Below are 27,933 nucleotides of genomic sequence, written 5' to 3'. Positions count from 1 at the left end.
GGAGCCACAGCCCTGAGGTTGTAACCCAAACAAATGGAACCCGTTAAGAAACCACGGGAGGAACCTGGCAAAGAGCAGTAATGGGGAGAAGAAACAAACCCCTGACCAGGTCCTCCACCCCTCAAGCCAAGTCTTCCTGACCAGTGACAGTCTAATTTTGATACCGCCGACCAGCACTGGGACTGGTTTGGGGCTCAGAGCACGTGGGGTCACTCTGGGGAGGACCCTCAGTGTGGTGAGGTTCCCCAGTTATAAACACTGCAAGAGGGGACAGGTTGAATGATGAGCTACACCAGCCACCTTGTGAGATAGTTTCCTGTTTTAAGATCTTTTTGTTTAAGATCTAATTGGCAGAACACCAGAGTGTCTCTGGCTCCGACTCCTGGCCAGAGCCGGTCCCTGGTGAGCGGTGAGTCGCTGGCTCCATCATATGCAGTGGCCTGGCCCAGCGACGTGACCTTATTCTCTCCTCAGAGCGGCAGGCACGGCAGAGGCACCCCTGGGCCCACCATTCCCCAGCCGCGTGGAACGCGATTGTTTTAAGGCCACTTGATGAAATTCCCACAGCCTTGAGTAACAGCATTATTTGGCAGCCTTCTCAGCTACAGCCTCAGCTACAGCCCAGCTGTCTGAACATGAATACCTCTGACAGGTCTACTTTCCAAGTTCACCAAGAGACCAAAGGTTTAGAGTCTTTCCCCCCCCCCCCAAACGCCTGAACTGAGCCCTATCTGTTGTACTGAAGCATTCTGTCTATCTCCCTTCAGGGAGCTGAAGTCATGGTTGGCAGAGTTAGACTCCTAACAGCTAACAGGTGATGTGTGGAGGCCGCACCAAAGGCTAAACACAGACCTTGCAAAGGAAAGAGCCGGGGGCTTCTACAGAACTGCTTGAAGCGTCTCCTCTCACAAAAGCAATACTGAAAAGAACAACCAGAAATCAAAGGAAAGCAAATGTTCACGTAATCCCAAGGAGAAAACAGGTATCTGCTACAAAGCCGACAGCATGACAAGGAATCTGTTTATCGTATTTCCTTCCATTCATCAGGCTGCCATCGGCAGTTCATTGAGTTCAGAACTGTTTTATGCCATTCTGGAAGGCCTTAACCCAATCAACCCCAATCGGAGAGCGACTGCTAAGCGTTTCCTGCGTCCTGACTGTACCACAGTTTCCTCCAATTCCCTCAGCAGCCCAGAATCCACCAGCCCACATCGCACCTTTTCGGGAGATGAGTGGCAGGGGTTGAAGCCCGCTGAGCTGTCTTGCCTGCGGGCCAGAGCAAAGCTCTCTAGTCTGCCTGTCCCAGGGGCCTCCGAGGAAACAGGGGTTCCACAGAGAAAATAAAACCTACAGCAGTAATTGAAGGTGGTTATGGTCTGTGCAGAAAACAAGGTATTTTGTAAGAATGAACCATTCTGTTGCTTTTCTGCAGATGTTCCGAGTCTCATACAAACTTGTCCACTGCTGTTAAGCCCATATGACAGATCCCCTCCTCAGGGCCCATGAGCCAAGGGTCCAGGAGGCAGCATCTGGTCCAGTCTCCCACCTTCCCCACAACGTCTCCCAGTAAGAAAGAAACACAGCTTAATATGAGAGTTTCTAAAGTAAGCTAATTGTTTTTGGTATTTCAAAATAAAAAATTAGTAATTTTGCATTATTCACCTTAACAAAAAAGAGATTATGATTCTTGGCAAATATACCTTCATCTAAACCGCCAACCTGCCTGGTGCGTGAATATCTTGCCTTTCAGGAAAGCCTCGCTCTTCCTTCCCCAAGTCTCTAGCGATTCCGTGTAAGCTCACCTCCTAGGTCTGTCTTCAGTGGCGGCAGCAGCCCCGAACAGCACCATGCTGAAGCCGGGGGCGTGCTGTCAAACAGCCTGGGTGTGAATCACAGCTCCTGCACTTAGCTGTGAGAGTTGCCAAGACACACCTGTGCCTCAGTTTCTCATTCTATCAAAGGGGATGATAATTGAGGTCACCTCTAGGCTTGTGAGGATCAATGAGTTACCAAACGACATGCTTAGAACACTTGGTAAACGTAAGCTCCAAATACTGATGCTACAACCACACACTTTATCTTTTAAAATAGAGTATAACAGGCTTGATTTCTATGGGAAGGAAACTATACTTTCTTTTCCTCAGTTTCCTCTAACAAAATAACTGGCTGGCTGGCTGGCTAGGTGGATAGATGGGATGTACGTGAGAGCCAAGAGGAGGAGAGAAGCAATGTGGAAAACCTGGCGTTTCCTCCCCTGATAGTTTACCCTTTGCTGTTACACTTAACAGTTTACATATGTTTGAAAAATGCACTTGAACCCGCTTAACCTCGGTGCTGCCAGACTTGCCTTGATATTACGCAGCACCCAAGGTGGCCCCACAGGCATCCTCTGCCTAAGGATGGGGTCTGGGGCTTTTGTCTGACTCAGCAGGGGGTAGCGTGGCAAGGGCAGGACCAAAGCCAGCTGCTGAGGCAGCACAAGTCAAGGCCCCAGAAGGAAGGCGGAAGGACGAGGTGGCTGGGGAAAGCCAGAGGAACCTGCTCTGACGCAGGGCCTGGCTGACAGCCGGGCAGGGCCCTCTCCCCACCGCTCACTGCTTTCAAGGACTCAAAATTAATTTACAAGGAAATGGTTAATATGTATGTTTGTTTTGATATGGAAAATCACAGCCATTTGTTCTTAATTCATCTCAGGAAGGGGTGAACAATCAGAGACGTCTGCTGACAAGAAATGATTTGAAGAGTGTAATGTAAAGAGGAAACGCATTTAAAGAGCCCTGACATGGTGCCACTTCCCAGATGGACTTTTAAAGGGGAAACAAGGAGCAGAGCAGGGCTTTGGTAGGCGGCCATCCGGTGGGGGGCAGAGGCCACGCCTGTCGCCTGCGCTTAAGCCTGCGTTGACACGTGTTCTTGGAGATGTGGCACAGCTTTGCCTCCTGGGAGTGGAATTGGCGACCAGATCCGAGGGAGACATTTTTTTTCTACCCTTTTGGCGCTGTCTGAGTGTATCTTGTGCACAATTTATCTTTTCAAAATGTAAAAAGTAAACTGAAAACACAGCATAAATGAGAAATGGCAACTATGCTATATGCCACCCCACTGGCCTTGGCAACTGCATGTCGTAAGCACCCTCCTGCCTTGACATCTGTCCCAGCCTGCTTAATCCTGCTTCTGGAAAAAAAGATCTGACCACATGAAGACTTTTTAGGTTCTTTCATAACTGACTGTTTTTAGAGCGATATGGGTGTGTCATAGTAGGGGAGGCCCCGAAAGGGGCTGCCGCTCCTGGGGTCACCTTTACTAGCCCAGCCCTGTCTGCCCAAACGAATTCCCAATGCTGAGGGTCACTTGTCTAAGGATTTGCCTAAGCTCTGTCACCCAGGATTCCACCTCCCCTTCACTAAGAGGACAATGAAGGGACATCGGGCAAGACCCTTTGGCCCTTCAGTCCACCCTCAGTGCTGCTGAGTGCTACAGCCTCCCCACACCCGACTAGGCACTGCCCTCCACTCTCCTCACGGCGGCCGTCTGGTGCTTCTCCCGCAGGACCTCTGTGTCCAGCTACAGGCAGCACCTCCCACACTGACCAGACTGCCCCTTCCCTACAGCCCAGCACACGTCCCTCCAATGGCCATCACCCCTCTTGTGCTCATGCACCTCCTTCCTGTCAGGGACTACTCGTCCGTCCAGGCCCATCCCGCAGGACCCCTGTCCCGTTTGCCCACGGCAGGCCACAGGGCTGTCTCTCGCCTGGCACACCCACACCACGTGCCCTTTGGCAATCACCTGTCACTGCGCAGGGCCCGCTCCTCCCGTGAGTCCACATCTGCCTCCTCGGCCAGGCTGCTGCTCTGGGGAGGACAGGAGCCAGCCATGGAGGCCTGGGCGTATCCCATCCTCCTGAGATGTCCACTAAAGGCAGAGGAGATGCAAAGTGCCCTGAGTAATCCCAAGCCCCAGGGCTCTCCTTTTCACTGCTAAGATTTCAGCTCCATTGAGAGCCTACAGAAATGCTCTTCTAGAGATGAGTTATTGTGCTGAGTGACCTTGGAGAAGTTATTTAAACTCCTCGAGCCTCAATTTCCTCCTAAGCAAAATAGGTGGTTTGAGGATTCAGTGAGTTACCAGATGTAAAGCACTTAGCCAATGCCTGACACATAGTAAATGCTCAATGTATGGCAGGCGTTTTATTACCTAAACCGTCCCGCCTTTGCCTGCGTGCAAAGCACTGCCCTCTGTGCCCCAAAACTCACATTTTGACAAGCCACAATTTTAATCTGGGAGGGAGACTGCCGGGGCCTGGGGCAGAGGTGGGAGAGCAAAGAAAACAATGCTACTGGAGTTAAAGACCTTCATTTTCTGAATGAACAGCAGATCTTGACTTGCAGCGGTCAATATCCAGATTTACAGAGACAACAGAGAAATGTTAACCAAAGACTACCTCAGTTACCCATTACCACAGGGAGCATCAATCAGGATATCGACGGCAAAGGAAGCCGATAGATTAGCCTTTTCCAGAGGCCCTGGGTTTCCACATGGTTCTCACAGTTCTGCAGACAAGAAATGTGGGCTCTGGCAGAGGAGGAGCCTCCTTCTATAAGGAGGACATATGTAAATGTCTTCTATCAAGGCCATTCGACACATGTCCCCCTGTAGACCTCACAGGCCTCTTTAAGTACCAGGGAACACATGTTTTCTGGCCACTAGATGGAGGGCACTTGTCTAAAAAGGAAGAAGGTGGGGTGGAAGATAAAGGAAGAGAGCGGGAGGGAGGGAAGGTGGAGGCAGGGTCAGAGCTGTAGGCTGGCGGAGCAGCCTGGCAAATCCGAGGAGAGTGTGTGTCATCCTCTTGGCAACCAGAACTGGAGGGGGTGGTGGGAAGAGGGAGAGAGAGAGAGGCTGACTGTGGTTAGTATCCTTTGGGTTTGTCTTCTTGCTAGAACTTATTTATAGTTCTGAGGAGTGGCTTTTTGCTCTCATGGTATTTTATTCTGGGTTGACTAAACAGAGAAGCCCTCAGGCAGGGAAAGAAGTAAGAGGGCTATAAATATATTTTATTAGTTGCTGATATTTTAACGGGAAGATATTGAGAGAAGAGATATTTGTAGAATTCTTACCTATTTCCTCCTCCTCTCAGTAAGTTAAGTAGTTCTTTTAAAGCCACTTTTTTTTTTTTTTTGCTTTATAACAAATTTAATCAGTTATACATATACATATGTTTCCATATCCCCTCCCTTTTGTGTCTCCCTCCCACCCTCCCTATCCCACCCCTCCAGGCGGTCACAAAGCACCGAGCTGATCTCCCTGTGCTATGCGGCTGCTTCCCACTAGCTATCTACCTTACGTTTGGTAGTGTATATATGTCCATGCCGCTCTTTCACTTTGTCACAGCTTACCCTTCCCCCTCCCCATATCCTCAATTAAAGCCATTCTTGATGGTCATCCACAGGGGGACCCAGGGGGACCTCAAGCACCTCTCCTGGGATGCTGCTACTTTAATCAGCTGGGCAGCTCCCGGCTTCCTCTATTATTCGAGGTGCAGCTGGAGACATCCTTTTGTGGCAGGAGTGAGAGATCAACTCTTGAAACACTCCCAATGCCTTCCTATTTGCCACCAACAGTTGCCCTGCCACTTGCCTCTCCTCAGGCAGGTCTGGTCCACAACGCCCTGGTGTTAATCCTAATTATGCATCATTAAAAAAATCCAGGGGTCTAGTTCAACTCTCATCCTTACCCATTTCCTGGCAGCATCTGACATTACCTACATTCCCCCCTCCAGAAATTCATCCTTCCTCTAACTAGTCTTCTTACCCTTCAACAAAAACCTATGTGCTGAGCAGCTGAGTACACAGTGATGAGGGAGGGGGTAGGGAAGGCACAGTCCCAGCCTTGGGGGTCACTAATATGTCCTCAGGGATGTCTGACCCATCACAGACACTCAGTACAAATCTGTTGAAATCAACAGTGATTCTTCAGACCCCCAGCACCCAGCTCAGCACCTTGTACCTGGTCAGAGCTTGGTAACTCTTTCACAAATAGGTCATGACAGATGAATTACTAAACCAGTGAACAAGCACTGCAGCATTCAGGTAGCGATGCAGGATGGAAGTGCAGGGATGTTCTCCAAGGCACTGTCCTGGTTTCATGGATTAGAACAAATACTCAGGATCCATGGCAGGCCGTGTGAACTACAAAGCTGTCATCCCAGGGGAAAGCAGCCCCAGGATGGCCCAGGATCCAGGCAGGCCGTCCCTCTCAGTCTCAAATCAGGACTCAAGGTTGGCTGAGGGGACCAGGGATGTTGGGGCAGGTTAGAGGCAGATCAACCACTCTCAGATTTTGGCTCAAATATAAATATCAGTCTCTGCATATCACATGCACCCATTACATCTACTATATTTATTTTGAAATGAAAAGAGAGAAGAATATATTTAGAAACATATGCAACATATATAAAAAACTGATAACACTGATTGTCTCTTGAGAGGAGAACTGGGTGTGCAAAAGAGTAGGGAGAGATGCATGTCTCACTGTATGTCCTTTGGGAACGTGAATTTTGTCACTGGTATGTATTACTTATTAAAGGAAACAATTACTTTCTGTAAAAATAAGAAGACAGGAAAGACCTACCAGATATGAGAAACATATTATAAAGTATATAACTAGATAAACATATCAATGAAACAGAAAAGAAAGTCGAGAAGTAGCCCTAATTATATCTAGAAATTTCATGTATGGTAAAAGCAGCATCTCAGATCACCAGGGAAAAGACGGAATATCCAATTAATTGTGTTGAGACAGATGGGTAACCATCTGGAACAAAATTAAGTTGATCCCTCTCCCACACTATATATCAGGATAAATTCCAAATGGGTCAAATTAAAAATGTAAAAAATTAAACCATAAAAATACTAAGCAAGAGCATGAGGGAATTCCTCTGCAGCCTTGCAGAGAGGTAGGCTTTCTGAACAATGATTGAAAATCCAGCAAAAACAGACTCATAAAGACTTCAGATACTAGAATTATTCAGATAAACTGGGTAATCATTTCATTTATGTTAAGGCATCACATTGTACACTTTAAATATATACAATTATATTTGTCAGTTATTCCTTAATAAAGCTGGGGAAAAATAATTATTCAGAAAAATATATGAGAACTGTATATAATATGTATTTAAAGAAAATTTTGAAAATAAAGAGAAAACAAGATATTATAAAGAATGACCAAGCAGATTCACAAAAGAACCAAACAACTTCCAGAGTAAAAAATATCAAAACTGAAATTAAAAGTTCAGTGACTGAATTAAATAGCAGATAAGACACAGCTGAAGAGAGAATTAGTAAACTGGGAGATAGTTCTACAAGACAGACCAGAAGTAATTATCCAGAAAGTAATCTAGAGACAGAAATGAAAAATACGAATGAGATGAACAGATATGGAACTTAGATAAAACACTAATGAATGTTTAATTTTTGTTCCATAAGGAGAAAGAGACTAGAATAGAGACACTGAAGAAACAACAACAGCTAAAAACTTTATGGATGAGATAAAGACATGTTCAAAATCAGAGCCTGGGGCTTCCCTGGTGGCGCAGTGGTTGAGAGTCCACCTGCCGATGCAGGGGACATGGGTTCGTGCCCTGGTCTGGGAAGATCTCACATGCCGCGGAGCGGCTGGGCCTGTGAGCCATGGTCACTGGGCCTGCGTGTCCAGAGCCTGTGCTCTGCAACGGGAGAGGCCACAACAGTGAGAGGCCCGAGTACTGCAAAAAAAAACCAAAACAAACAAACAAAAAAAATCAGAGCCTGAGAAAGCTTATGACCAGAAGACCTCACTAAATGAAATTCTAAAGGATGTATAAAGTGAGCCCAGATGGAAGGTCTGAATGAAAGAGGCATGCACAGTTTGGGTCACACATTTTTCCTTGCCTAAATCCAGAATCAGTTTTGTAGTGCTTTGTGCCTTCCCATTGGCCCAAACAAAAACAGAACCTCTGGTGGGAACTCAGCTATGCATGTGCTGACCCCAATGACAGAAATGAAAGTTGCATATAGCCCTTCAAAGGGAAATCATGAAGCAACAATGAGAATCCTTGACCACTGAGGTTTCCTAGGCAACGTGGCTTATCTTCAAGAAAGCAGAGAGGTTTACAACAAATGGTGCTGGAACAACTGGACATCCACATGCAAAAAACTGAATCTAGACAAAGACCTAACACCCTCTGCAAAAATTAACACAAAATGGATCAGAGACCTAAATGTAAAATATAAAACTATAAAACTCCTAGAAGATAACATAGGAGGAAATTTAGATGACTTCAAGGTTTGGTGATGACTTTTTAGATACAACATCAATGGCACAATACATGAAAAAAAGAATTGAAAGTTTTTTAAAATAAAAAAAAATCTGCTCTGTGAAAGACAGTGTTGAGAGAATATGAAGTCACAGAGCAGGAGAAAATATTTGCAAAAGAAAGCAATGAGACCTTTCCTTTCTCTGATCCAAGTGATGTGGTCCAACCCCCGGGGCTGGGAGTGCAGGGGACATGGGGCCACTGTTTTGTGAAGGGGGCCCAGGTCACACTTACACTCTCCTGGACAACCTCATGGCCTCTTTAGAAGGACTGAATGAAGGACCAGATAAAAGTTCAGTTTTTGAGCTCTGCAGCAGATTCAAGTGGCCCTGGGAGAAGCACGTCCTCAAGCCGTGCTGCCGCCTCCACACCTGGGATGGGGAAGTGAAGCACTGGGGAAACTCCACCCCTCAGTGGTTTCTATGTCTGGCCTCAGCCCCGAGGTCTGACTCACCTGGGTCTGCTAACAGGCTGGCCATCTGACAACAAGTCATCAGGGAAACGTCAAGGGAACACTGTGCTAAACTGCTGCTTTTTTCAAGCGCCCCTTGAATGTTCATCCACCATGGAATCATCTATTCCTCCTGGGAGACTGAGGAGGGCTGACAATGTAGCTCTCCCTTAATGACTTCATGATTTGCTTTGTATGATCATGTACAGTGATCATCAATAGCAGATATTAATAAAAACAAATAGACTAAAATGTAACTCCCTTTCATGCATGTACACATACGCGCAAAAGGCATTCAGTGCCAGCGGCTATCTCTGGGCAATGGGATTATGAGTGAGTTTTCCCTTCTTAAATTTTCAAACATAAATTACTCACATAACTGGAAAAGAGAACATACATTTAAATATAGGCTGCCAGTACACTGGAGTTTCAACTTCTGTGTTTCCAATTTTTTTCTAGTCGCAACCCTGTGGCTCCTTAAAATCTAGTCCTCCCTTTCAGCTGCTGAAGGGCTTTGCAGAACAGTGAGTGCTGTGGGGTTCTGGGAGCCCCAGGGAAGCATGAAGTCACTGGCAAGAGTTAGCTGGGTCCTGGCCTGAAGTGTAAGTCTAAGGTAGGGTGGTCACGCAAACAAGCAAGAGACCTAGCAATTCAGAGAGCCTCAGAGCATCAAGGAGCCAGCCTGTCCTCTTCTCCCTGCCCTATTTTTAGCCGTGTGAGTACAGGACACAGTTGGCTGTTCCGGATAGAAAAGTGGTAAAGAGGCCAGGTAAGTGACAGAGACAACTGCAGGCTCCGCCTACCCTCATCTTCCAAGCTTATCGAATCCTTTCTTTCCCAGGCCAGAAATGCCAAGTGGATGGATGTTTGTTGAAATGAGTATCTGTGTAACAGGACACACTGCTGACAGAGGAGGCCTCTCCCTACTATACTTACAAGAGATGGGGGCAGGGCTGGAGTGCAGACAGTGACTAACACCAAAGGGATATGCAACATCTGACCTGAGTTATAGATTAGAAATCAAACAAGCTGAAATTTGGGATGAGGATGATCACTTTACTAGCCAAAACCAGATAGCAAGATGTATTTTTAACAACCATCCCTTTTCCCTGGGGTTTTACTACAGGATGCAGTCAGGCACAAGGGCTAGGACTCATCCAGTCTGTAAAGTAGCCATAAGGGTGCCCTGGGTGAACCCTGTTTGTTCCCCAGGTCAGGAGCTGGCCCTGTAAACTTCCCCATGGTTAGCGAAGTACCCGCAGGCAGTTTCAGACTGGAGTGCCTGCTGTGAGCGATGCCAGGTGCCTGCTAGAAGAGTGTGGAGGTCCTGGTCACTGACGAGAAACAGGAAAGGGAAGACCGAGGTCTGAAACACAGGGCATGGGGAGGGACAGGGCATGGGGAAATGGAAAAGGAGGAGGGGGTTAAGAATATGCAAATCTGGATATCTTCATCATCTCGTAGATTAGAGCCAAAGAAGACAGAAAAAAAAATTCTAGCCACGGCCTTATCCTATAAGAGGTGGAAATATAATACTACAACAGTAGGTTTTTAAACAGACCAGAGCTGGGGTATCCAAATCAGGAGAACTCTCATGGTGGTCCCCTGGGGGAGTGGGGGGTCTACACTTATTACAAAGTGTCAACAGTCAGTCTTGAGAGCTGGCAGCCAGTGCTTCCCATCCTCCTTACTGTCGAGAAATCCTCTGAGAACAGATTTGATTTTTGCAAACAGGCTTACATCCTAGGAGGCAGGCTGGCAGAATAAGCTCTGTGATCAGGCTATGTAACAGGGTTTCTGGACCAAAAAAAGAAAAAGATGTCATCAGGCGTTGGGTGGGTGACTCCAAAGGCACTTCCTTCCAGGGTAAGTCCCATGGGCAGGGACTTTTGTCTGGCATCTCAGTGACTGGCACAGCCCTGGAGAGTGGTGGGCCCTCCCTGAGTCAATGCATGAGTGGCTCAGCTTAGCAGAATAACTGCACAGCTTCCCCAAGTCATAGCCTCCCTGTGTGAATGCTGAAGCACCTTCTAATGTGTTGGGCCCTGTGTGGAGGAGGCACACCTAGGTCTCCTTATCTATTAGCCAAGCTCTGCGCCTCAATGCCATGAGCCAGACCAAAATGCATCCTTCATGGTGGCCTTCAGCTTTGTTTCTTCAGTTGGCACTCTTCATTTCTCATGGATCGTACGTGGGCCCAACCCATAAGTGTCCCCATACGGTATGGTGCAAGGTGTTTACAGGTGTTCCTTGAAAGGCTTTCTGATAAGTTTGGGAACCACTACATATCACAGTTCCCTCCCTTGGGGATTCATGGGACACCAGTATATTAAAGGCTCTGAAAAGTCCTGCAGTAAAGAGCGCGGATTCTCGGTGGTTCCCAAAATAAAACCAGTTCCTTTACTCAGGAACTCAACAAAGGTATTCACATATCCATCTCAAAAGAGGGAGTGTGAATCTAGCCATCTCCTAATTTCACCCACAGAGCCCTATGTTTCGGTGGATTACCTCTTAGATTTCACCAAACACCTCGGTTCTGCTGAACACAGCCTGAGCAATGTTGACCCAGAGTGCTTTGCATCTATCGAATCGTAGCATGGTTGCTTTTTGCTCTTCCACACACTTCTCATTCCCCCTGCTACCGCCACTGTAGGACTCCAGTGCTTTTAACTTGTCCCTTAGACCTGCCCTATTACCCTACTGGTCTGTGGGCTTGTCTGTCCCCAACATCAATGGAAGTTCCACTAGGGCAAAAGCCATGTCACGTGTTCCTCATTTCATGTCTCCTATACCTTCCAGCACTGAGCAGTGCTGTGCTGAGCAGAGGGAAGAAACTCCAAAGAGGCTTTCTGAGCTGAACTAAATTCAAGTTCCCTTTAAATATCCTTTAAGAAAAAAGTACCACAGTAATATGGGGACAAAGATGATGCCTGAAAGAAACTACCTCAGGGGCTTCCCTGGTGGCGCAGTGGTTGAGAGTCCACCTGCCGATGCAGGTGACACGGGTTCATGCCCCGGTCCAGGAAGATCCCACATGCCGTGGAGCAGCTGGGCCCGTGAGCCGTGGCCGTTGAGCCTGCGTGTCTGGAGCTTGTGCTCCGTGGCGGGAGAGGTCACAACAGTAAGAGGCCCGCATACCGCCAAAAAAAAAAAAAAGAAACTACCTCAGTTTCCCCATGATAATACTTATTTTTATCCATCATTTATTGAGTGTTTGGTAGGAATGCTGGCGAAGTTCATAAGATGCAGTATCAATCTTCAAAGCAACCCCAAGAGGTGGGGCTACTATCATCGCCTAGGCTGGAAGGTCAAGGGCCAACGGGTGGAGAATGGACTGTCCTGGGGCACTGAGAAGACCAGCAAACAGCATCACATTCCTCAGGAGGAGCTCTGGGAAGAGGCAGAAGGGCTGCCAGGCACATAGAGGTGTGTGGAAGGAGCTGTCTGGTCACCAGACTCAAGTTTGTTCCAGATGTTGCCTTTTCCTTTTAAGTTTGGCAGATGATTGGGCTCTGCACCCAAGAGGAGAAACAGATGCCAGCTTCAAGTTTCACAGCAAGATGCGAGGCCACATCCTCCTCCCACATCCACCCCAGCCTTGAACAGACCCTAAGGAGGAGTACTCACCCACGAAGTACTCATGAGTGAGCATGGTCCCTCACCCCCAAAGACATGCTCTTCACAGGAGATCATCTATCTGGGCTCTGATGGCCCCTGGCCTGCCAGGCTGCTGCCTGTCCAGATGCTCTAATGTTGATCTGGCCTCAGCTCTGGCCTAACACAGGCCCAGGGCTGGGCATGATCAGCTCCTAGCTAACCAGAAAACCCTTCAAGGTTTTCATGAGTGTGCCAGGAGCTCAGGACAGAAGTGGCCTTCAATACCAGACAGAAGAGTTTGGTTAACAGGGCACCTTGGTGTTGAGGGTGATTCAGGCTTGAGGAGGGGTCAAATGGCAGCTTGAAATAAACCACAGCGAGTAGGCCTGAAACAGCCAAGATGTTCTACAGGTGCCTGATGAAAGGACACCACGCATGAGTGGGCAGTGACGGCCCCCATCGCCATCCCTAAAGGAAGTGGGCAACCCTCAGTTACCTCAGCAGCCAGAGCAGGATTACTGGGGACCCCTCCCTCTGCTTTTACGCTATCGGTTAGCATTTGGGCAGCTACACTGTGCAGGCACAGAAAAGCACTTCACGTGCATCCTCTCATTTCCACCTCATAATAACTCTATGACACAGTTACTGTAACCCCCATTTCACAGATAACAAAACTGCAGCTTGGGGATGTGAGTGACCTAAGACCACAGTGAAGAAATGGCAGCTCTGACACCAAGGTCCACACGCTTAACCACCTGGCTCTGCTGCCTCTACCCGATTCTACTGAACATCGTGGCACTCCAAGTGGTGCCCCTGGCTGGCCACCAAGGAGATGTCAGCTCCCTGCTCCAGAGCTACCTGTTCCTAGGTGGGCCCTGCAGCTAGCTCAACAACTGAGCATCCAGACCCCTCCTCATCTCTCCACCGGGGCCTTCTCACAGGAGGAGGCCTGGCCCAGCCGTTTCAAAAGAGCATTGTGTGGCACCCCATCACCATGCCTGCAATTGTGTACGCCACCTGTAAGAGAAGAAACAGTCCCTCCATAGGGCCCTTCAGGTGACAACCAGACAAGCAGGGCAGCTCTGGTCAACTGGTTAACAAGCATCCTCCAAGAAATGTTTTCTGAAACCTACTCCCAGCACATGCGGTCCTACATCATCACTGCCTTTTTCTTGCCTGTACCTGCCTCTGAACAAAGCTCTTTGGGCTGGGGGGAGGTCTTGTTCTGGCTTATATCTCGGCACCAGACACACAGTAGCTCTCAATGAGGACCTGCGGAATGGGTGGTACTTCCTTCAGATGCCTTGTGTTGGAGCATGATGTCTGGGCCACATCCTTGACTCGGCCCTAAGCTGCATGAGCGCTGCTCTCCTGGCTTCTCCCAGCTCTGGGAAGAGGCTGGCACCCAGTAGGTGCATTGTGCGCATGTGAGTGGGTGGCAGAGCCCCTTTCCCAGCCCTCGTAGGGCTGGTTGGCACCGTCTCCTTCTCCAGGTCTCAGCTGATGTCTCCTCCTCAACGAAGCCCTCCTGGGCCACTTCATCACCTGGGTCCCTTTGTCCTGTTTACAGCCTCCACAGCACTCAGCACAGTCAGTAACCATCTGGGTTGGTTGGTTCTTTCTCCCAGACTAGACTATGAGAGCTCCACAGAGCAGAGACCATTTCTTCCCCAATCATTCCTGTGCACTCATACAGAGCCTAGCATGGTGCCAGGCACACAGCAGGTGCTCAGTAAGTATGTGGAATGGGTGGGAAAGGGTCTTCAGTGAAACAAAAGCAAAGAGCAGAAAGCGGGCTGGTCCACCTTTACTTCTCTCTCAGGGACCAAAACCAAAGTTCTGAGCAGGCAGATGCCCAGGACTTCTCAATATCCATGTGCTCCCACATCCCAGCCCAAGGGGTTCAGGGCAGATCACCGCCTGAGAGCAGTGAGGGTGGGTGTGCAGCACTGTCCTGATGGGTGGAATAGAGCAATGTTTCACTGGATGTGGCCCCAGAACTCAGCTCCTGTCCCATCAGGCAACCAGACAGAAGTGACCACCAACAGTGATTGAGTATAGTGCTCAGGACGTCCCTCAAGGCCCCATCTCACAGACCAGGTACCCAGTCGGGGGCAGGCACTGGGCAACAGTCACATCAATGACTCAGCACTGCGTGTAGGCAGAGAAAATGGCTCAGATTCAGCTAATAGCTCTGCTGGAAGGACTTGGTAAAATTTAAAAATATATATTACTCTTTAATATACAGGGGTTAACACGGCTAACGCCAGAGTAAGGATTTGCCTTGAGTGACTTGGCCAGATCTAGGGCTGGGCTGCCCTGACCATTCCAACCCCTCTTTGGGACCACTACTGCACCTATGACAGCCAGAGACAGGCACAGTTGGTGGGGAGGGTGCAGGGTCAAGGTGCCTGGCCCCATGAGAACGGACCGGTTGACCTGGCCCTCATGAGCATTGCACTCAGTTTCAGAGCCAGCCAGGCATAGACAAGGAAGACGTACATATTTTCTGTGTGGCACAGACAGTAGCTGCCTCAGATATGATGGAGCAGTGGTATCCCCGCACCAACGCCCTGCTAACTGAAAAGAGGAAGCTTGACAGAAGAAATGAAACTGCTATTATACTTGACCTAATGAAAGTGTCTATGAACACCCCAGTGTCACTCCAGTGCCAGGGGTATCATAGCATTCGGGAACCAGGAAACACCGGCTGGCTGGGTTTGCACATCATGTCAGCTTTCCCATTATACTCAAACAAAGCCCCTCTCATAGCAGCCTGGAGTTGGTGAAGCAGGGACTGCTGTCTTCATTTGATTTGTAAGGAAATTGGGGTCCAGAGAGGTTAAGTGACTCTCTCTGGGTCACACAGCATGTAAACTGCCGGGCCAGACCTTAAAAATGTTCTCCGGGTCCTATCTAGTGACTTCTCCCCTGGTCTCCCTGGCTGACTGCCAGTGTTATACATGGTTTTCCTGGATGTGACACATAAATTCTGGGCCTCTGTTTCCTCATCTGCATAGTGAGAAGAAACAGGCCTACTTCATGCTGCCAGCCATGCCACCTACGAGCTTCTGACAAGCAGAGGATCCAAGTTCCAAATATGTGCAAAGGCCTCACAACTATAACCCCAATTACTTTTTATGCCTAGACTCGTTTAACAGAACACAAAAAAAACTCTATAACCCTCATGACTGTGTTCTCTGTGGGGGAAACCTTGGTCTTGTCTTATTGAGAGGCCTGGGATAGCAGGAAGTGACCCAGCTCTTCTACTGCCTGACCACTTCCGTTTGGAAGAGGCACCTTGTCTTGTTGAGTCTCTCCTTTCTGGCTCTAGGGAGACAGCTGCCCCTGCCTGCCACCTACCTTGATGGTGTCTGGAAGCAAAAAGTGGTAAAAGCATTACAAAAGGACAGCAGGATGTGCATCCCTTCTCAAGTACTTCCTGGTTATATGTGACCCTAGGCAAATTTTTTTATGCCCAGAGGTTGGTTTTCTCCTTACTAAAAATGGGGGGTGGTATCCCTGCCCAGCTGGCCTCCCACAGTTGCCAGGGAGCCACCAATAAGACCAATAACATTATATCTGGGAAAAGGACCAAGGACGCCCATGAAGAGATGGCCGATTCCAAGACTAGGGCAGGAGAAGGTCAGGGGGAGATGAGACTATCTAATTATGTTGGAAAGCAAGGAAATGTACAGAAACTGATGGAGAGGGGGCAGAAGAACATAAAAACCAGCTTGAAGGTCAAATTTGAGACAATGTGACCATAATAACGAGTAATGACATGATAGCGTGTAACACACTAAATTTTAAAAATCCAACACTGATAGAACAAAAAATAAAAAGAAGGGAAGGGCAGAAGGAAAGCTTTTCTTAACAGAAGAATGCCGACTAACAAATGTAGAAAAAAATAACAGAAATAGAAAAATCACTATTTTATAACCACCATAGTGATAACAGATCCAGGTAAGATCATCAAGGAATGCTAAAGCCAATGAGTGACAGATTGTGATCCAGGATGTGCAGAAATGCACAGATACCACCTTGATCGAATGACTAAAGCAAAGATCACTAATGACAGGACAAACCCACAGCAGGCGCCTTCTGACACGATGCCAGAGAAGGACTCAACATCGCTTATGCAATTCTCCTACCAAAACATTTAACCTAAATCCAAGCCTTAGGCCAACCCAGATTAAGGGACATTCTGCAAAACAACTGGACTGGGCTCTCCAGAAACGTCCAAGTGCACACACACTTGTGCACACACACACACACACACAGGGTGGAGGGAGATAAAGCAAGTGGGGCAACATGTTAACAACTGTTGAATCTTGGTAAAAATGTTCACTGTACTGTTCTCGTAACTTTTCTGTAGGTTTGAAAAATTTCAAAATAAAAGAAATGAACAAGGTCCTACCAATCCTTGGAAAGCTGTGGTGTCTGCAGTGACTCAGGCACACTCACCTGTCAGGTACTCCAGGACGGCGGCCATGTACACGGGCGCGCCCACTCCGATCCTGTACTTGGGGTGGCCTTTCTTGATGTACCGCAGCATCCGGCCCACAGGGAAGATGACTCCTGCCTTGGCGGACCGGGAGGTTTTGGTGGACTTCTTCTTCCCACCCCGGCTGGACATGGCGGTGGTCCTGGAGATGGATCAGTAAACACACTGTGGAAGCAAGAGACACACAGGTCAGGATTACTGGGGACAGGGCATCTCCCCTTTCCCCATGCCTCTGGCCCCTGGAAGAAATGGGTTGCGCCAGCAGATGCCACTGCCTGCAGCCACTGAGCCCCACGAGCCCAGTTTCTGCATTCTGCCAGTGTGCTTCAGCCCTGGAAAAGAGAACGGCTTCGCTTTTCACATTTTATACCATGACATCAATTTTATCGGCCACTTCCATATAAACGTTACTCTGACAATGACTGCTCTTAACTGCCTCGCCTTTATGCCACATGATGTAAAAGAAAATGGGATTTCTTGGCTACAATCTATATGCTTGTTTAATAATTGTATTTTCATACACTTGAGACCAGGGCTGATAAATTTGCTGAAGCCTTCATAAAAGAAAAGAAAACTATGTCACCTGCCCCTAGAATGATGATGTAAGGCATATACCTAGGTCCTCTGATGAAAGCAGCACCTCTACCTTAAGGTTCTTTATCTGTGAGAGGCAAGAACAGCTCACAGGAGTTCAGTGGGCAGCCAGGTTGGAGTAAGAGGCCCTCTGAGCACTTGCAGACTGCTAGACAGGCCTGTCCTTAGAGAAGAGGGAGCAGAGTTCTTCCTTCCTTGGTCCCCACACCCCCCATCCAAAATGCCCCTCAGTCTGAAGGATCCCCTCTCTTCAACACCTACTGTGGAGTCCTCTCTTTTCCACCCCGACTGTGCCTGGATCCAGGTCACCACTATCTTAACCAAACGATCACAAACATCTCCTGAAAAGATCTTCTCACCACAGGCCACACTCTAATCTACCTGGCTGGGCTATCTCCGTACACACAAATCTGAATACGCCATGGCCCAGGTCTTGAAGTTTTCCCTGCTGCCACAATTCCCAAGATAAAATCAGGACCCTTGGACTGTCACGAAACGCCCTAGAAATCTAGGTCTGGCACACCCATCTAGTTTTACCTGTGCTTCCTTAGGTCTAAACGCAAACACAGGCAGTCCCCCCAGATGACCTCCTCCACAGTGGCTGTGCCTGTTAGCCAGGACCTCCTTTATCCTTCATGCTTTTGTGCCCTCTGCCAACCCCTCCCTGAGTGCTCCATCCTCTGGGCTCCTATGTGCTTCACACCACAGCATTGACATGCACACGCCCCCGCCCCACCCCACCGTCTCTCCCATCACACTGCAAGGTCTCAGAGGGCTGCTCCCAACTGTATTCCTAGTGTAGCACCACACAGTAAGGTCACAAATGTTTACTAAGAACGTTCAAGTCATTCATGCATTTACTTCAGGAATTATGATGGGGAATGGAGAGAGCAGTGCATGAGACAGATGTGGTTCCTGTTCTCCCAGAGCTGGTGGGGAAGAGAAACAATAAATAACCTGATAGTCATTTAAATGGTAACTGTGAAAGGCCAGTGCAGGGTGCTGGGAGAGGGGCTATGCAGAGCCCTCAGCCTGTTCTGGGGCGTCAGACAAGTCTTCCGTAGAAGTCACTGATGCTCAGACCACTGAATAAAACGGGCAGGTCTCTCATCTTCTCATAAACTGAGGTCTGGCTCCACGGTGTGTGGGCCCCTCCAGCTGCCACAGTCCATGTGTCTATGACAATGGAAGCCACAAAGTTAGGAGTCCTTGTTACTCTGACACCCGACCCTACATTCAAGATATGCATGGTCTATACCTAACATCAGTATGACCCCCAAGATCATCTCAGATCACCTGCCTGACAGAGAGATGGCCAAAACAGCAGAGAGCAGAATTCCTGGACACTCTGGGGCAGCTGTGCTGACTGGCTCACCAGAATTAAGGGGGCTCAAGGCCTCTGTGATGAGAACCCTGTATTTCACCCTGTCAAGGGGGGCACCAAGTCTTAATTGATCACTGAGTGCTAAAGAGAGTCCCAGAAGGGTCTGGTTTTTCTGAAACAATTAGTTGGCTCCATTTCTTCTGTAATGAGCTCTACTTTAAAACATTCCCTGCAAACAGGTGCCCATGCTCACCCTGAGCAGGAAATGGTATGTGTACACGTGTGCATGTGTATTTGCAGGGAAAAGCTGTGCTGGGCTCCTAGCAGTCTTCTGCTTGAATGCAAATGTGTTTCACAGACCAACCCCATTCCTTTGGACTAAGAGCTTTTACATCTGAATGCTTCCCCCCTTCCAGAAGGAGAAGCCTGTTCTTATTGGAGCACAGACTCCAGCTCTGTCTACAGGCGGACCTGTCTGGGTATGTTTGGGGCTGCCTTTGTGGGAATGGGACAATGTCCTGTCCCAGAGAGGAGCCATTACCATTGAGGGACCTGATTTCCCTCTGACTTGAGTCAAGAGTCTTAGTCGACATGCTGGTGACTCCCGGGTCCCTAACCCGGTGCACACCTGGTTGCTGAGCCCCAGAGCTCTGTTCTAACTGCCTGCGGCAGGGCCCACTTGTTAAGTCTCACAGGCAGGTGAACTCCTCTGCGTTTCTCAGCCCCAGCGGTGGCAAAACCATGCATCAAGCTGCCAGGCGGGAGCCACCCTGTCCCCGTTTCTCTGCCCACCACCACAGCTCCAAGTCATTAGTGAGGTTCAACGGAGGCTTCCCTAACTTCTCAAGCCTCTTCCCTTCTCTTCGCCCTCTCTGCCTTGGTTCAGCTCCCACTATTTCTCACCTGTTCTCCCCAGCACCAGTCTCTCTCCATGGACACCAGAGGATCTCTGCCCACTTTGCTGGTTCCCCATCACCCTGAGCCAGTCACAAACAGCATCCTTCAACTACTTCTGCAGCACTGCTTCCTGCCACCCCTGCCCAGGCTGCCCCTGAATTCCTGACCTGTGAAGCTGTGTCCAGAATGTTTTTATACATGGTGCTTCCCCTGCCTGAAACACCCTTTGTCCTCTTGCCACCCTGCTGAACTGATGCTCACACAACCCCTCTCCTCGGTCCTGACCGTGGAATTGCTCACTGCTCTGTGTTCCCACAGAACATGCCCCGGCACATATCTGTGTGCCTGCCTCCCCAACTCGACTCAACCTGGAGCTACTCCATGCCAGGTGCTGTAGTCAACTCATCTGTAGCTCCCCAGGTGCCAGCAAAGACCTTAAACATCACGGCCACTCTGCTGATAGAAGAACATCTTCACGTCTTATTTGGAGTCAGGCTCCTCTCTGATAGAGCAGCCCGAGTTTTCATCCCCTCCCCAAGGGGCCTGTCCTGAAGGGATTCTGTTCCTCACCCCTCCTCATGTTCTTCCTGCACTTCTAACTATAAATCCCCAAGCTGCAGCCAAAGCTCTGAAAGAATTCTGACTGAGCCATGCAGCCTCATGACATCCAGTAACCTGTGGTGATTTTTAAAACGTCATTTGGAAAATGATGTGCAATCTCCAGATCAACCAATCAACGAACATGCTGGGTCCATCCTGCTCTTCAGAGGTCTATGGGATGCGGGCAGCTGTGGCCAGGCACCAACGTGGGGGGAGACAGTGGCTGTGACAGAAGTGGCTGTTGAGCACTGTGGTTAATAACTTGAATTCCAAAGTCAGACTGACCTGATTCAAGTCACAGCCCCACCACTGAAAGCCTATGCATCCTAGGTTAGCTGCTGTAACAAATAAGCCCCCCCCACCAGCTTATTTCTCACTTGTGAAAAGTCCAAAGTGGCTTCCATGACTGGCTGGTGCTTCTCTGCAGGATGATTTGTGGATCCAGACTCCTCCCACCCTTCAATGCACAATTCAGGGTTTACTACTGGAGGGAAAGGGCCATGGAGGACAACACATGGGGGCTTTCAGAGGCCAGGCCTGGAAGTGGGGCACATCACCCCTGACTGTGATCCACCGACTAGAATGTGGTCACGTGGCCACACCTAACTGCAAGAGAGATTGGGAAATGTCCTCCAGCTATGTGCTCCGAAGAAAAGAGGAAACAGCCAGTCTCTGTAACCTGACAAACCAACTTGAAAGCTGACCCTGAAACCAGGGTCTGAGTGACCAGTCAAAGCCTACTTTGACCCATGTCCTGCGTCTAGCCTTTTCTGAGAGATGGACAGTCCTACATCATGGAGAAAGTGGCTTCTTCTGCATTCACCTTCTCTTCAGGGCACTGAGCTTGCCCACAGGAGAAACAGCAACAATACCTTATCGAACTAACAAAGCTGTGTCCTTCCTTCCTGGACTCGTCCACCAGGGGGGCACCCTGTTCAGCAAACCAGAAGCCCTCAGCCCTGCAGAAGGCCCCACAGGCTTTGAAGACAGTGATAGGTCTTCAGGCAACCCTGGCATCTGTTCGTTACTGAACATTAGCTTGGCAGTCTTTTTGACTGTTATCAGGCCAGGAAGTGAAAATTCTGTGGTTGGTCCTGAAGGGATCTCTGTGGTCTTTATCTCTGCTACTCCTCCGACAATCAATCATTCACAATAGACATGAGCCGTGTTTGCAGAAACCCAAAGTTCACACAGAGACACCCTGGCGGAGGGGGCTGTAGAGGGAAGAGCCAGGCTCGAGTGAGAAGCAGGTCTTTGATGACAAGCCCCCCAGCGATCGAGATGAGACCGCAACAACGTGATCTGTCCTCAAAGCACAGGACAAATGAGAAGCCTGCCTGTGAGGATTCCATGAATAAGACAGACACGAAAACAAGGAAGAGGGGCAACAGAGTTCAGGAGGGTAAACGGCCACCCTACCACACCGTTCTATTCCTCACCAACAGGGCATGCTTACTGGTTCCTCAGTGAGCCACAAACCACCTTCATTCTCACTTCCACCCTTCGGCACATGCCACTCGTTCAGTCTGGCACACTCTCTCCAGCCCTCAGTCTGGGGCAATCCTACCTAGTGGTCCCAACATGTCCTCTGGCGATGGAGACCCATTCCTGCAGTGGCTGTGCCGTGTGGCCCCCAATCCCAGTCTAGTGTGGGGCAGCCCCACGCCCAGACTCTAGCTTTACAGGCAAGGTCCCACTGACCTCCGGCTCATCTCTCCCTATTTCCAGCAATGAGGGCTCCACCAGGCTGAATCACTGTTTCCTCAGTAGACGCTCCTGCGGTGGCCCCTGAGCCCAGAGAAAAATCCCTTATAATGCACCTCAGCCACCACGGAAATATGTTCAACCGCTATTCTCAGTCTTATATAAAGTGCTTTGCAAGTGTAGTTTCTAGCCCCTCCCTCCAACATGATGGCCACTCCGGATCCAACTTATATAAACATTCTAAAGCCGACTATCCCACTCTTAGCACTTGTTACACTGTATCACCACTGCCTATTTCCCTGTCTGTCTTGACGGGATGCACCAGGCTGCTCTGCTCACCACTGTATCTCTAAGAACCTACCACCCTGCCACGTTCCTGAGAGGCCCTCAAATGCTGGCTGGGTTGGGACTGATTAGTTACAGTGGATGGGGTTCTCCTGACAAAAACGACGGCAGCATTTCCAAAGGCCACAGGACTCAGAGATGTGGCAAGTAAGACACCAGTCCGGGACCTTCTTTGGGACCATTCGTGTGGGAGCCCAGACCCTCAAAATTCAGGGAGCTTGTGGAGCTACCTTGGGGATTCCCAAAGGGAACACTGCAATTTCCCTGATGGCTGAGGCTAGAGCCTGCAGAGGCCTTCTGACTCCCTGACCATTCTATGGCTCCAGCAATCTCTCTTCCTGCCCTAAGATGGGCACCATAACACAGACCAGAGGAAAGTACTGACCTTCCTCATATCTGTAAGACACTGACCTCTGTAAAAGATACAGCATAGAAAACTTAAATAATCAGGACACTCACAAAACCATTGGAATGGTCAATGGTGAAGTCTTTTACTACCTAAGCAATGAATGTGTGCATATTGAGCTTGAGCAAAATATTGATTAGAACGGCTGGGGGGCTGCGAGTCAGACAGCCCTATCTCCAGCACCCGAGGATGGAGGAATCTGAGCTATCAGCGCTCAAGTCGCTGTTACAGAGCGAGGACTGCCCCATCCATTCCCTGCAGCTGGATAAATGCCCACATGTCCACATGCATTTGTCACCTTCCCATCAACTCCAATCACAAAGGCAAAACTGAGACACTTAATTCTGAAGCGCAGGACACTAATCCTGTTTACTGCATTCTCTTCCGTTTACTCCTATCGTACCAAATGATTAACGGTGTCGTTGCTGTCATGTCCCCAGAGGCATGTGGATATACTACACAACTATCACTCACAGAGCAGGGGTTCACAAGCTGCACCCTGATTGGCTCAGAAAAGAGACTTGGTCTGGTACTCTGGCCAATCAGGAAAAACATCTCTCTCCATTCATAAAACACTACACCATAAAATGCGGCCGATGATTAAAGAACGTACAGTCCACCCTCAGTGAACCAAGGGACTGCAAACAGGGAGAGAAGGATAAATTGAGACAGTAAGTAAACCCTAAACCACACATTTTGTTCCAGCAGATACTACTCTCCTCGTGTGTTAGGTTTTTAATGGCGGGAAAAAAACAAAAGCTGAACACAAGTGTTACTCACTACAAGCAGGAACAGTTAGCAGGAAGCTAGTGTGCGATTAAAATTTCACCTCTGCAAACCCACTCCATGGTGTGCTTCCTGAGTGACACTACAGGAACCAGCACTATTCTTCACCAGCAGTAAGGCACTGTCTACCTGCTTCATAAGGACATTTTCCGTTAAACCTCCTCTCCCTTTTAAAGGTTGTGCGAAACTCAGAGAGAATCACTCCAATGGAAGGCCATCAGAGGAAAATGTGAGCTTCAGTAGGGCAAGACCCTGGTGAGGCTTGGCATCTAGAAGCTATTCAATGTTTGCTAAACTGATGAAGCATTCCCAATAAAGGACATCTGACCACATCTTCCTCCTACTCAGAGCCTTCAAAGGCTTGTTACTGCTCTTAGGAAGAAGTTTAAATCCTTCAGTGTGTTTCTGATCAGGATCCTCTGTGATTTGGTCTGTTTGACCCTCTGGCTTCACCTGACTCCCCTCTAGAATCCAGCCATCCTGAGCACTCTGGCAGTTCCCCCATATGACCTCTGTTCTCATTGTTCTCAGACTCTGCACATGTGGGGCAGGTCTCAAACGCTTGTCCCCACCTGCCCTCCTTTGCCCAGCCAACTCTTACTTGGCCTTTCCGTGCCTGGTAAGGGCTTGCTCCTGAATAGGCTACTGTCTGGGAGCTGCTATGGGATCTACTGTGGCCTCCTGTACTGACCCTGCAATGGCTGCTTGCCTGCCTTCTCCTCCTCATATCAGTTTCCCAAGGATAAGAACTGGACATTTCTTTTTTTTTTTCCTTCTTTACTAGATTACCAGCTTATTATAAAAGGATATAACTTGGAACAGCCCGATGGAAGAGATACATAGGGTAAGGTCTGGGGAAGGGCATGGAGCTTCCATGCCCTCTCCAAGTGTGCCACTCTCTCCAAATCTCCACTTGTTCAGCAACCTGGATGCTCTCTGAACCCTATCCTTTGGGGGTTTTATGGAGGCTTCATTACATAGGAGGCACGACTGACCAAATTACTGGCCACTGGTGATTGATTCAACCTCCAGCCCCCTCACCTCCTGGGAGGTGAGGGGACATGGTAAGACTGGACATTTCTTGATCAGGTTCTGTCCCTAGTGCCTGACCCTCAAGAAAATGATTCTCAAGAAATATTTACTGAAAGCTGCAAGACACTGATCTGGAAGGCTTGATGCAAGTTAACAAGCTATACAACTCTTTGGAATGAAGAGCTGACCCACTTGGGCTCACTCATAAGAGCTGAGGTGGGGCCCAATGTATTTCTAAACCTACAGAACTCGGGAAGGACCCATAAGACAGGTATGGGCCCCACTGAGCCCTGCCCCTTCCCAGTCCATGTGCCAAGAATGGGGCTCTGAAAAAGCTGACATAAACCCAAAGGCACACTCAAATGAGAGCTAGAGGCTGCTGAAATTCTGATGAACACCATATATAGATTCTTGTTGGGTTCTGTCAGGTTGGGTTTTCAGTTTATGCTTCTGTTTATTTAAATAAAGCTCCTTTAAATGGCTTGGGGCAGCATTAACTCTGAAGCTATTAGAGGCAGGTCTGAGAATACATGTATGTAGTCCAAGTCTCTCTTGGAAGGAAGGGATGAGGGATCTTCCAGAGATCTGCTTTCTGGAGGACCAGAATAAATGGCAGATTGAGACGTACCCCTCCCTGACCCCGGCCCATTTGGTATAGACCAAGCCAGTGACTTATAGTTGTGTAAAGTGTAGAGTGTCAAGTGTGATGTTCCAGACAACTCTTAAAGTTTGATAAAATGTGAGCCATCCCTTCCTCATTCTAAAGGCCCTCCCTGCCTCAAACAATTTTCACATACTTTAACTCCTTCCCTCCTACTAAACGCCTTTATCTAGGGATCAGCATTAACAATGGTAAGAGATTAAAACATTAACAAAGTGGAAAAGTTTCCCACTCTCCTCCTAAAACTAAAGTAAAGAAGAATTTAAAGTCTTGAGGATTTAAAAAAAGAAAGGAAGAAAAATAGGTTGAAAAACACATTTATCTTCATCGGGTAGCCTCTTGTGCAAGACTGAAATGCTACTGCCCAGCTTTGGTTAGTTGTGTACAAGGGGTATTAATTCCAGTTGCAGGCATGAGGTGTCCATTTCAGAGCTAATAACTCCTCTGATAGCAGACTAGTAACCGAAACGTGGCCTGGAGTACATGGATTCCATCTAATTCACAACTAGAGTCTCCCACTCAAACCTAAAACTGTTCAAAATTCCCTGAGTCCCTAGACCAGGAAGCCTTGTAACAAAGCACTCCCCCCCCCTTTAATGATAAAACCACAAGGGTAGAAGAAAGAGACAAGCTAGCAGGAGTGCCCCTCTAATTGTCTTTTTTTATATGCTGTTTATTGGATCATTAAAGTCTTACAAGGACTTCGTGGTAATTGTAATCATTGAATTTAAGGCTTGTCTCAGCTGTTTGTATCAATACATAAGTCTCTTACTTTCAAACTCAGGAATATTTTTCCCTAACATCTTGTCTAAAAGAACCTTCCAAGCAATCTACTGACAAGATCCTTGAGTGATCTGTGGTCCCTGCAGGAGTGGACATAGGGCGCGCCATTCCGCACACCTGTTGTCAGGTGGCATGGCCAACAGCATCCTGCACACTCACCTCCTCACTCCACCCCACCCCCAGCGAGTCTCTTCCCTCCCGGCCTTCTCCACCCTAGGAACCTACAGCCTTCCAGCCTTCCGGAGTTACCTTAAAAAAAAAAAACTCCCAACCACAAAGCAAACAAAAGACCGGTCAGAAGACGAGCGAAAGCAGCGGGGGTTCCCGTGGCCCCTCTCCAGGCAGTCCCTGGACAAACCCCTCCCCGCCGCTGCCTGGTTGCAGTCCCGCAAGTATCCCCCAACCCCCCACCCCACCCTCCCAACAGATACCAGCCAGACGCCTACACCACGGCCACCTGGGGCTCGGGCCCCACTTATTGTGCCGGGGCCGGCAACTCGCCGGCGGACGGGCGCCTCACCAAGTACAACTCCGCGCACAACAGCTCCAGGGCGTCCAGGCCCAGGCCGGCCGGCCAGCTCCCCGCCGCCTCCCGCGGCCTCGAGTCCAGCCCGCCCGCCCGGGGAAGGGTCGCCGGGGGACGGGCCAGGGCTGTCTCCTGCCCACAAAAGCGCCCAGGCGCAGGCAGGAGGACGCGGTTCTAAGAGAAGTTGGCTTCCGGGTTTGCTTTTTGAACAAAACCAGAGGGACTCCCGCGCGGCCGGGGCAGGGCCTGGAAGGGCGCCGTGCGCGCACGAGGCCCCGGCGTGGGCCGCACTGAGCCCGGCGGCCCGAGTGCGGCCGTGCGCCGCCCGGTACGCGCCAGGCCCGGAGGCTCCCAGGCACCCTCGGCCGGAAGAGCTAGGCGGCCGGACCCGGGCGGCGGGGACGGGGCGCGCGGCGAGGGGGCCCGTGCGGCACTTACGGGGCGGCTCGGCGGTGGCGGCGGCGGCAGCAGCAAGGTGTCTGGCCTGTGCCCTCACGGCCGCTCGCGCCTTTTCTCTACGCGCTCCTGGCTGGCCCGCCCGCCTCCTCGCTTCCCGCCCGCGCGCCCCGCGCTCGCCCCCTCCGCCCGGCTCCGCTGCTGAGTGAACTGGAACCAGTAGCCGCGGCCCCGGGATTCCCACAATGCACAGCGCGCCGCTCGTCACATCCCATCCCGTACCCGCGCGTCCGGCCACCCCTCCCGCGCCACCCGGGCGCCCCGGTCTTGACCCCAAGCCCGCGGCTGCGCGCGCGCGGGACCCTCCGCACTGTACCGCCTGGACGTCGGTGGGTCAGTCCCCTGGCCGCATCGCGGCCCTGGCTCTGGCCCTCAGCCCTCGGTCAGCCCGCCAGGACACCGAACGCTGGGTCCCGCCCGAGCCGGGGCCTCGCCCTGAGCTAAGTCCTGGGAAAGGGTCGGGACCCCGGCAGAGGCGCTTCTCCAGCGCGCGTCCCAGCCTTGCGTCTCGAGTGACACTTACTGAGCGCCTACTGAGGGGGGCTTTTGCTGCCCATCCCTAGAAGCCTTACCATTAACGCAGGGAGGGAGGCAGGACTGCTGTTACCAGCAAGCACTTTTCCCTCCCCAACCAGTGCAAACCTCCCGCGCACCTCAGAACCTCCCGCTGTCTTTAGACACAAGCCCCCATCAAACCTGGTCTTCCCCACGACCAGCTACTGTGCACCCCTGGGGTTCTTCATAGTGACCCCGAGAAGTCTGGATCTGCTTTGTTGCATGGAAGGTGTTTACTTCGACTCAGCAAATGTTCACTCTTGGACCCAAGTTGAGATTTACTAATATAAACAGTGATTCTTTATCATCACACACATTTTTTTTTTAACTGCAGACAAGCAGAAAAAGGG

General features: G+C 49.7%; 1 protein-coding gene across 5 annotated transcripts in view; it reads right to left on the bottom strand.

The window, feature by feature from the left end:
* MACROH2A1 (macroH2A.1 histone) overlaps positions 1–27,184 on the bottom strand; it is an 80,503-nt gene extending 53,319 nt beyond the window's left edge. Inside the window, exons 1-2 of one of the 5 annotated variants that reach the window (XM_082620943.1) lie at positions 27,011–27,184; positions 16,875–17,079 (exon numbers count right to left, since the gene is read on the bottom strand). In XM_082620943.1, coding sequence (XP_082477069.1) covers positions 16,875–17,046 — 172 coding nt within the window. In that variant the 5' untranslated portion in view covers positions 17,047–17,079; positions 27,011–27,184. Of the gene's footprint in view, positions 1–16,874; positions 17,080–26,566; positions 26,813–27,010 lie in introns of those variants that run through there. The other 4 variants (XM_082620946.1, XM_082620945.1, XM_082620947.1 and 1 more) reach the window with 4 other exon arrangements.
* Positions 27,185–27,933: the final 749 nt, after the last annotated feature.

Source organism: Mesoplodon mirus (genome assembly GCF_964341445.2).
Source record: "Mesoplodon mirus genome assembly, chromosome: 5".
Lineage (NCBI taxonomy): Eukaryota > Metazoa > Chordata > Mammalia > Artiodactyla > Ziphiidae > Mesoplodon > Mesoplodon mirus.
The sequence above is the reverse complement of the archived record's forward strand: the minus strand, read 5'-3'. Positions and strand labels throughout refer to the sequence as shown.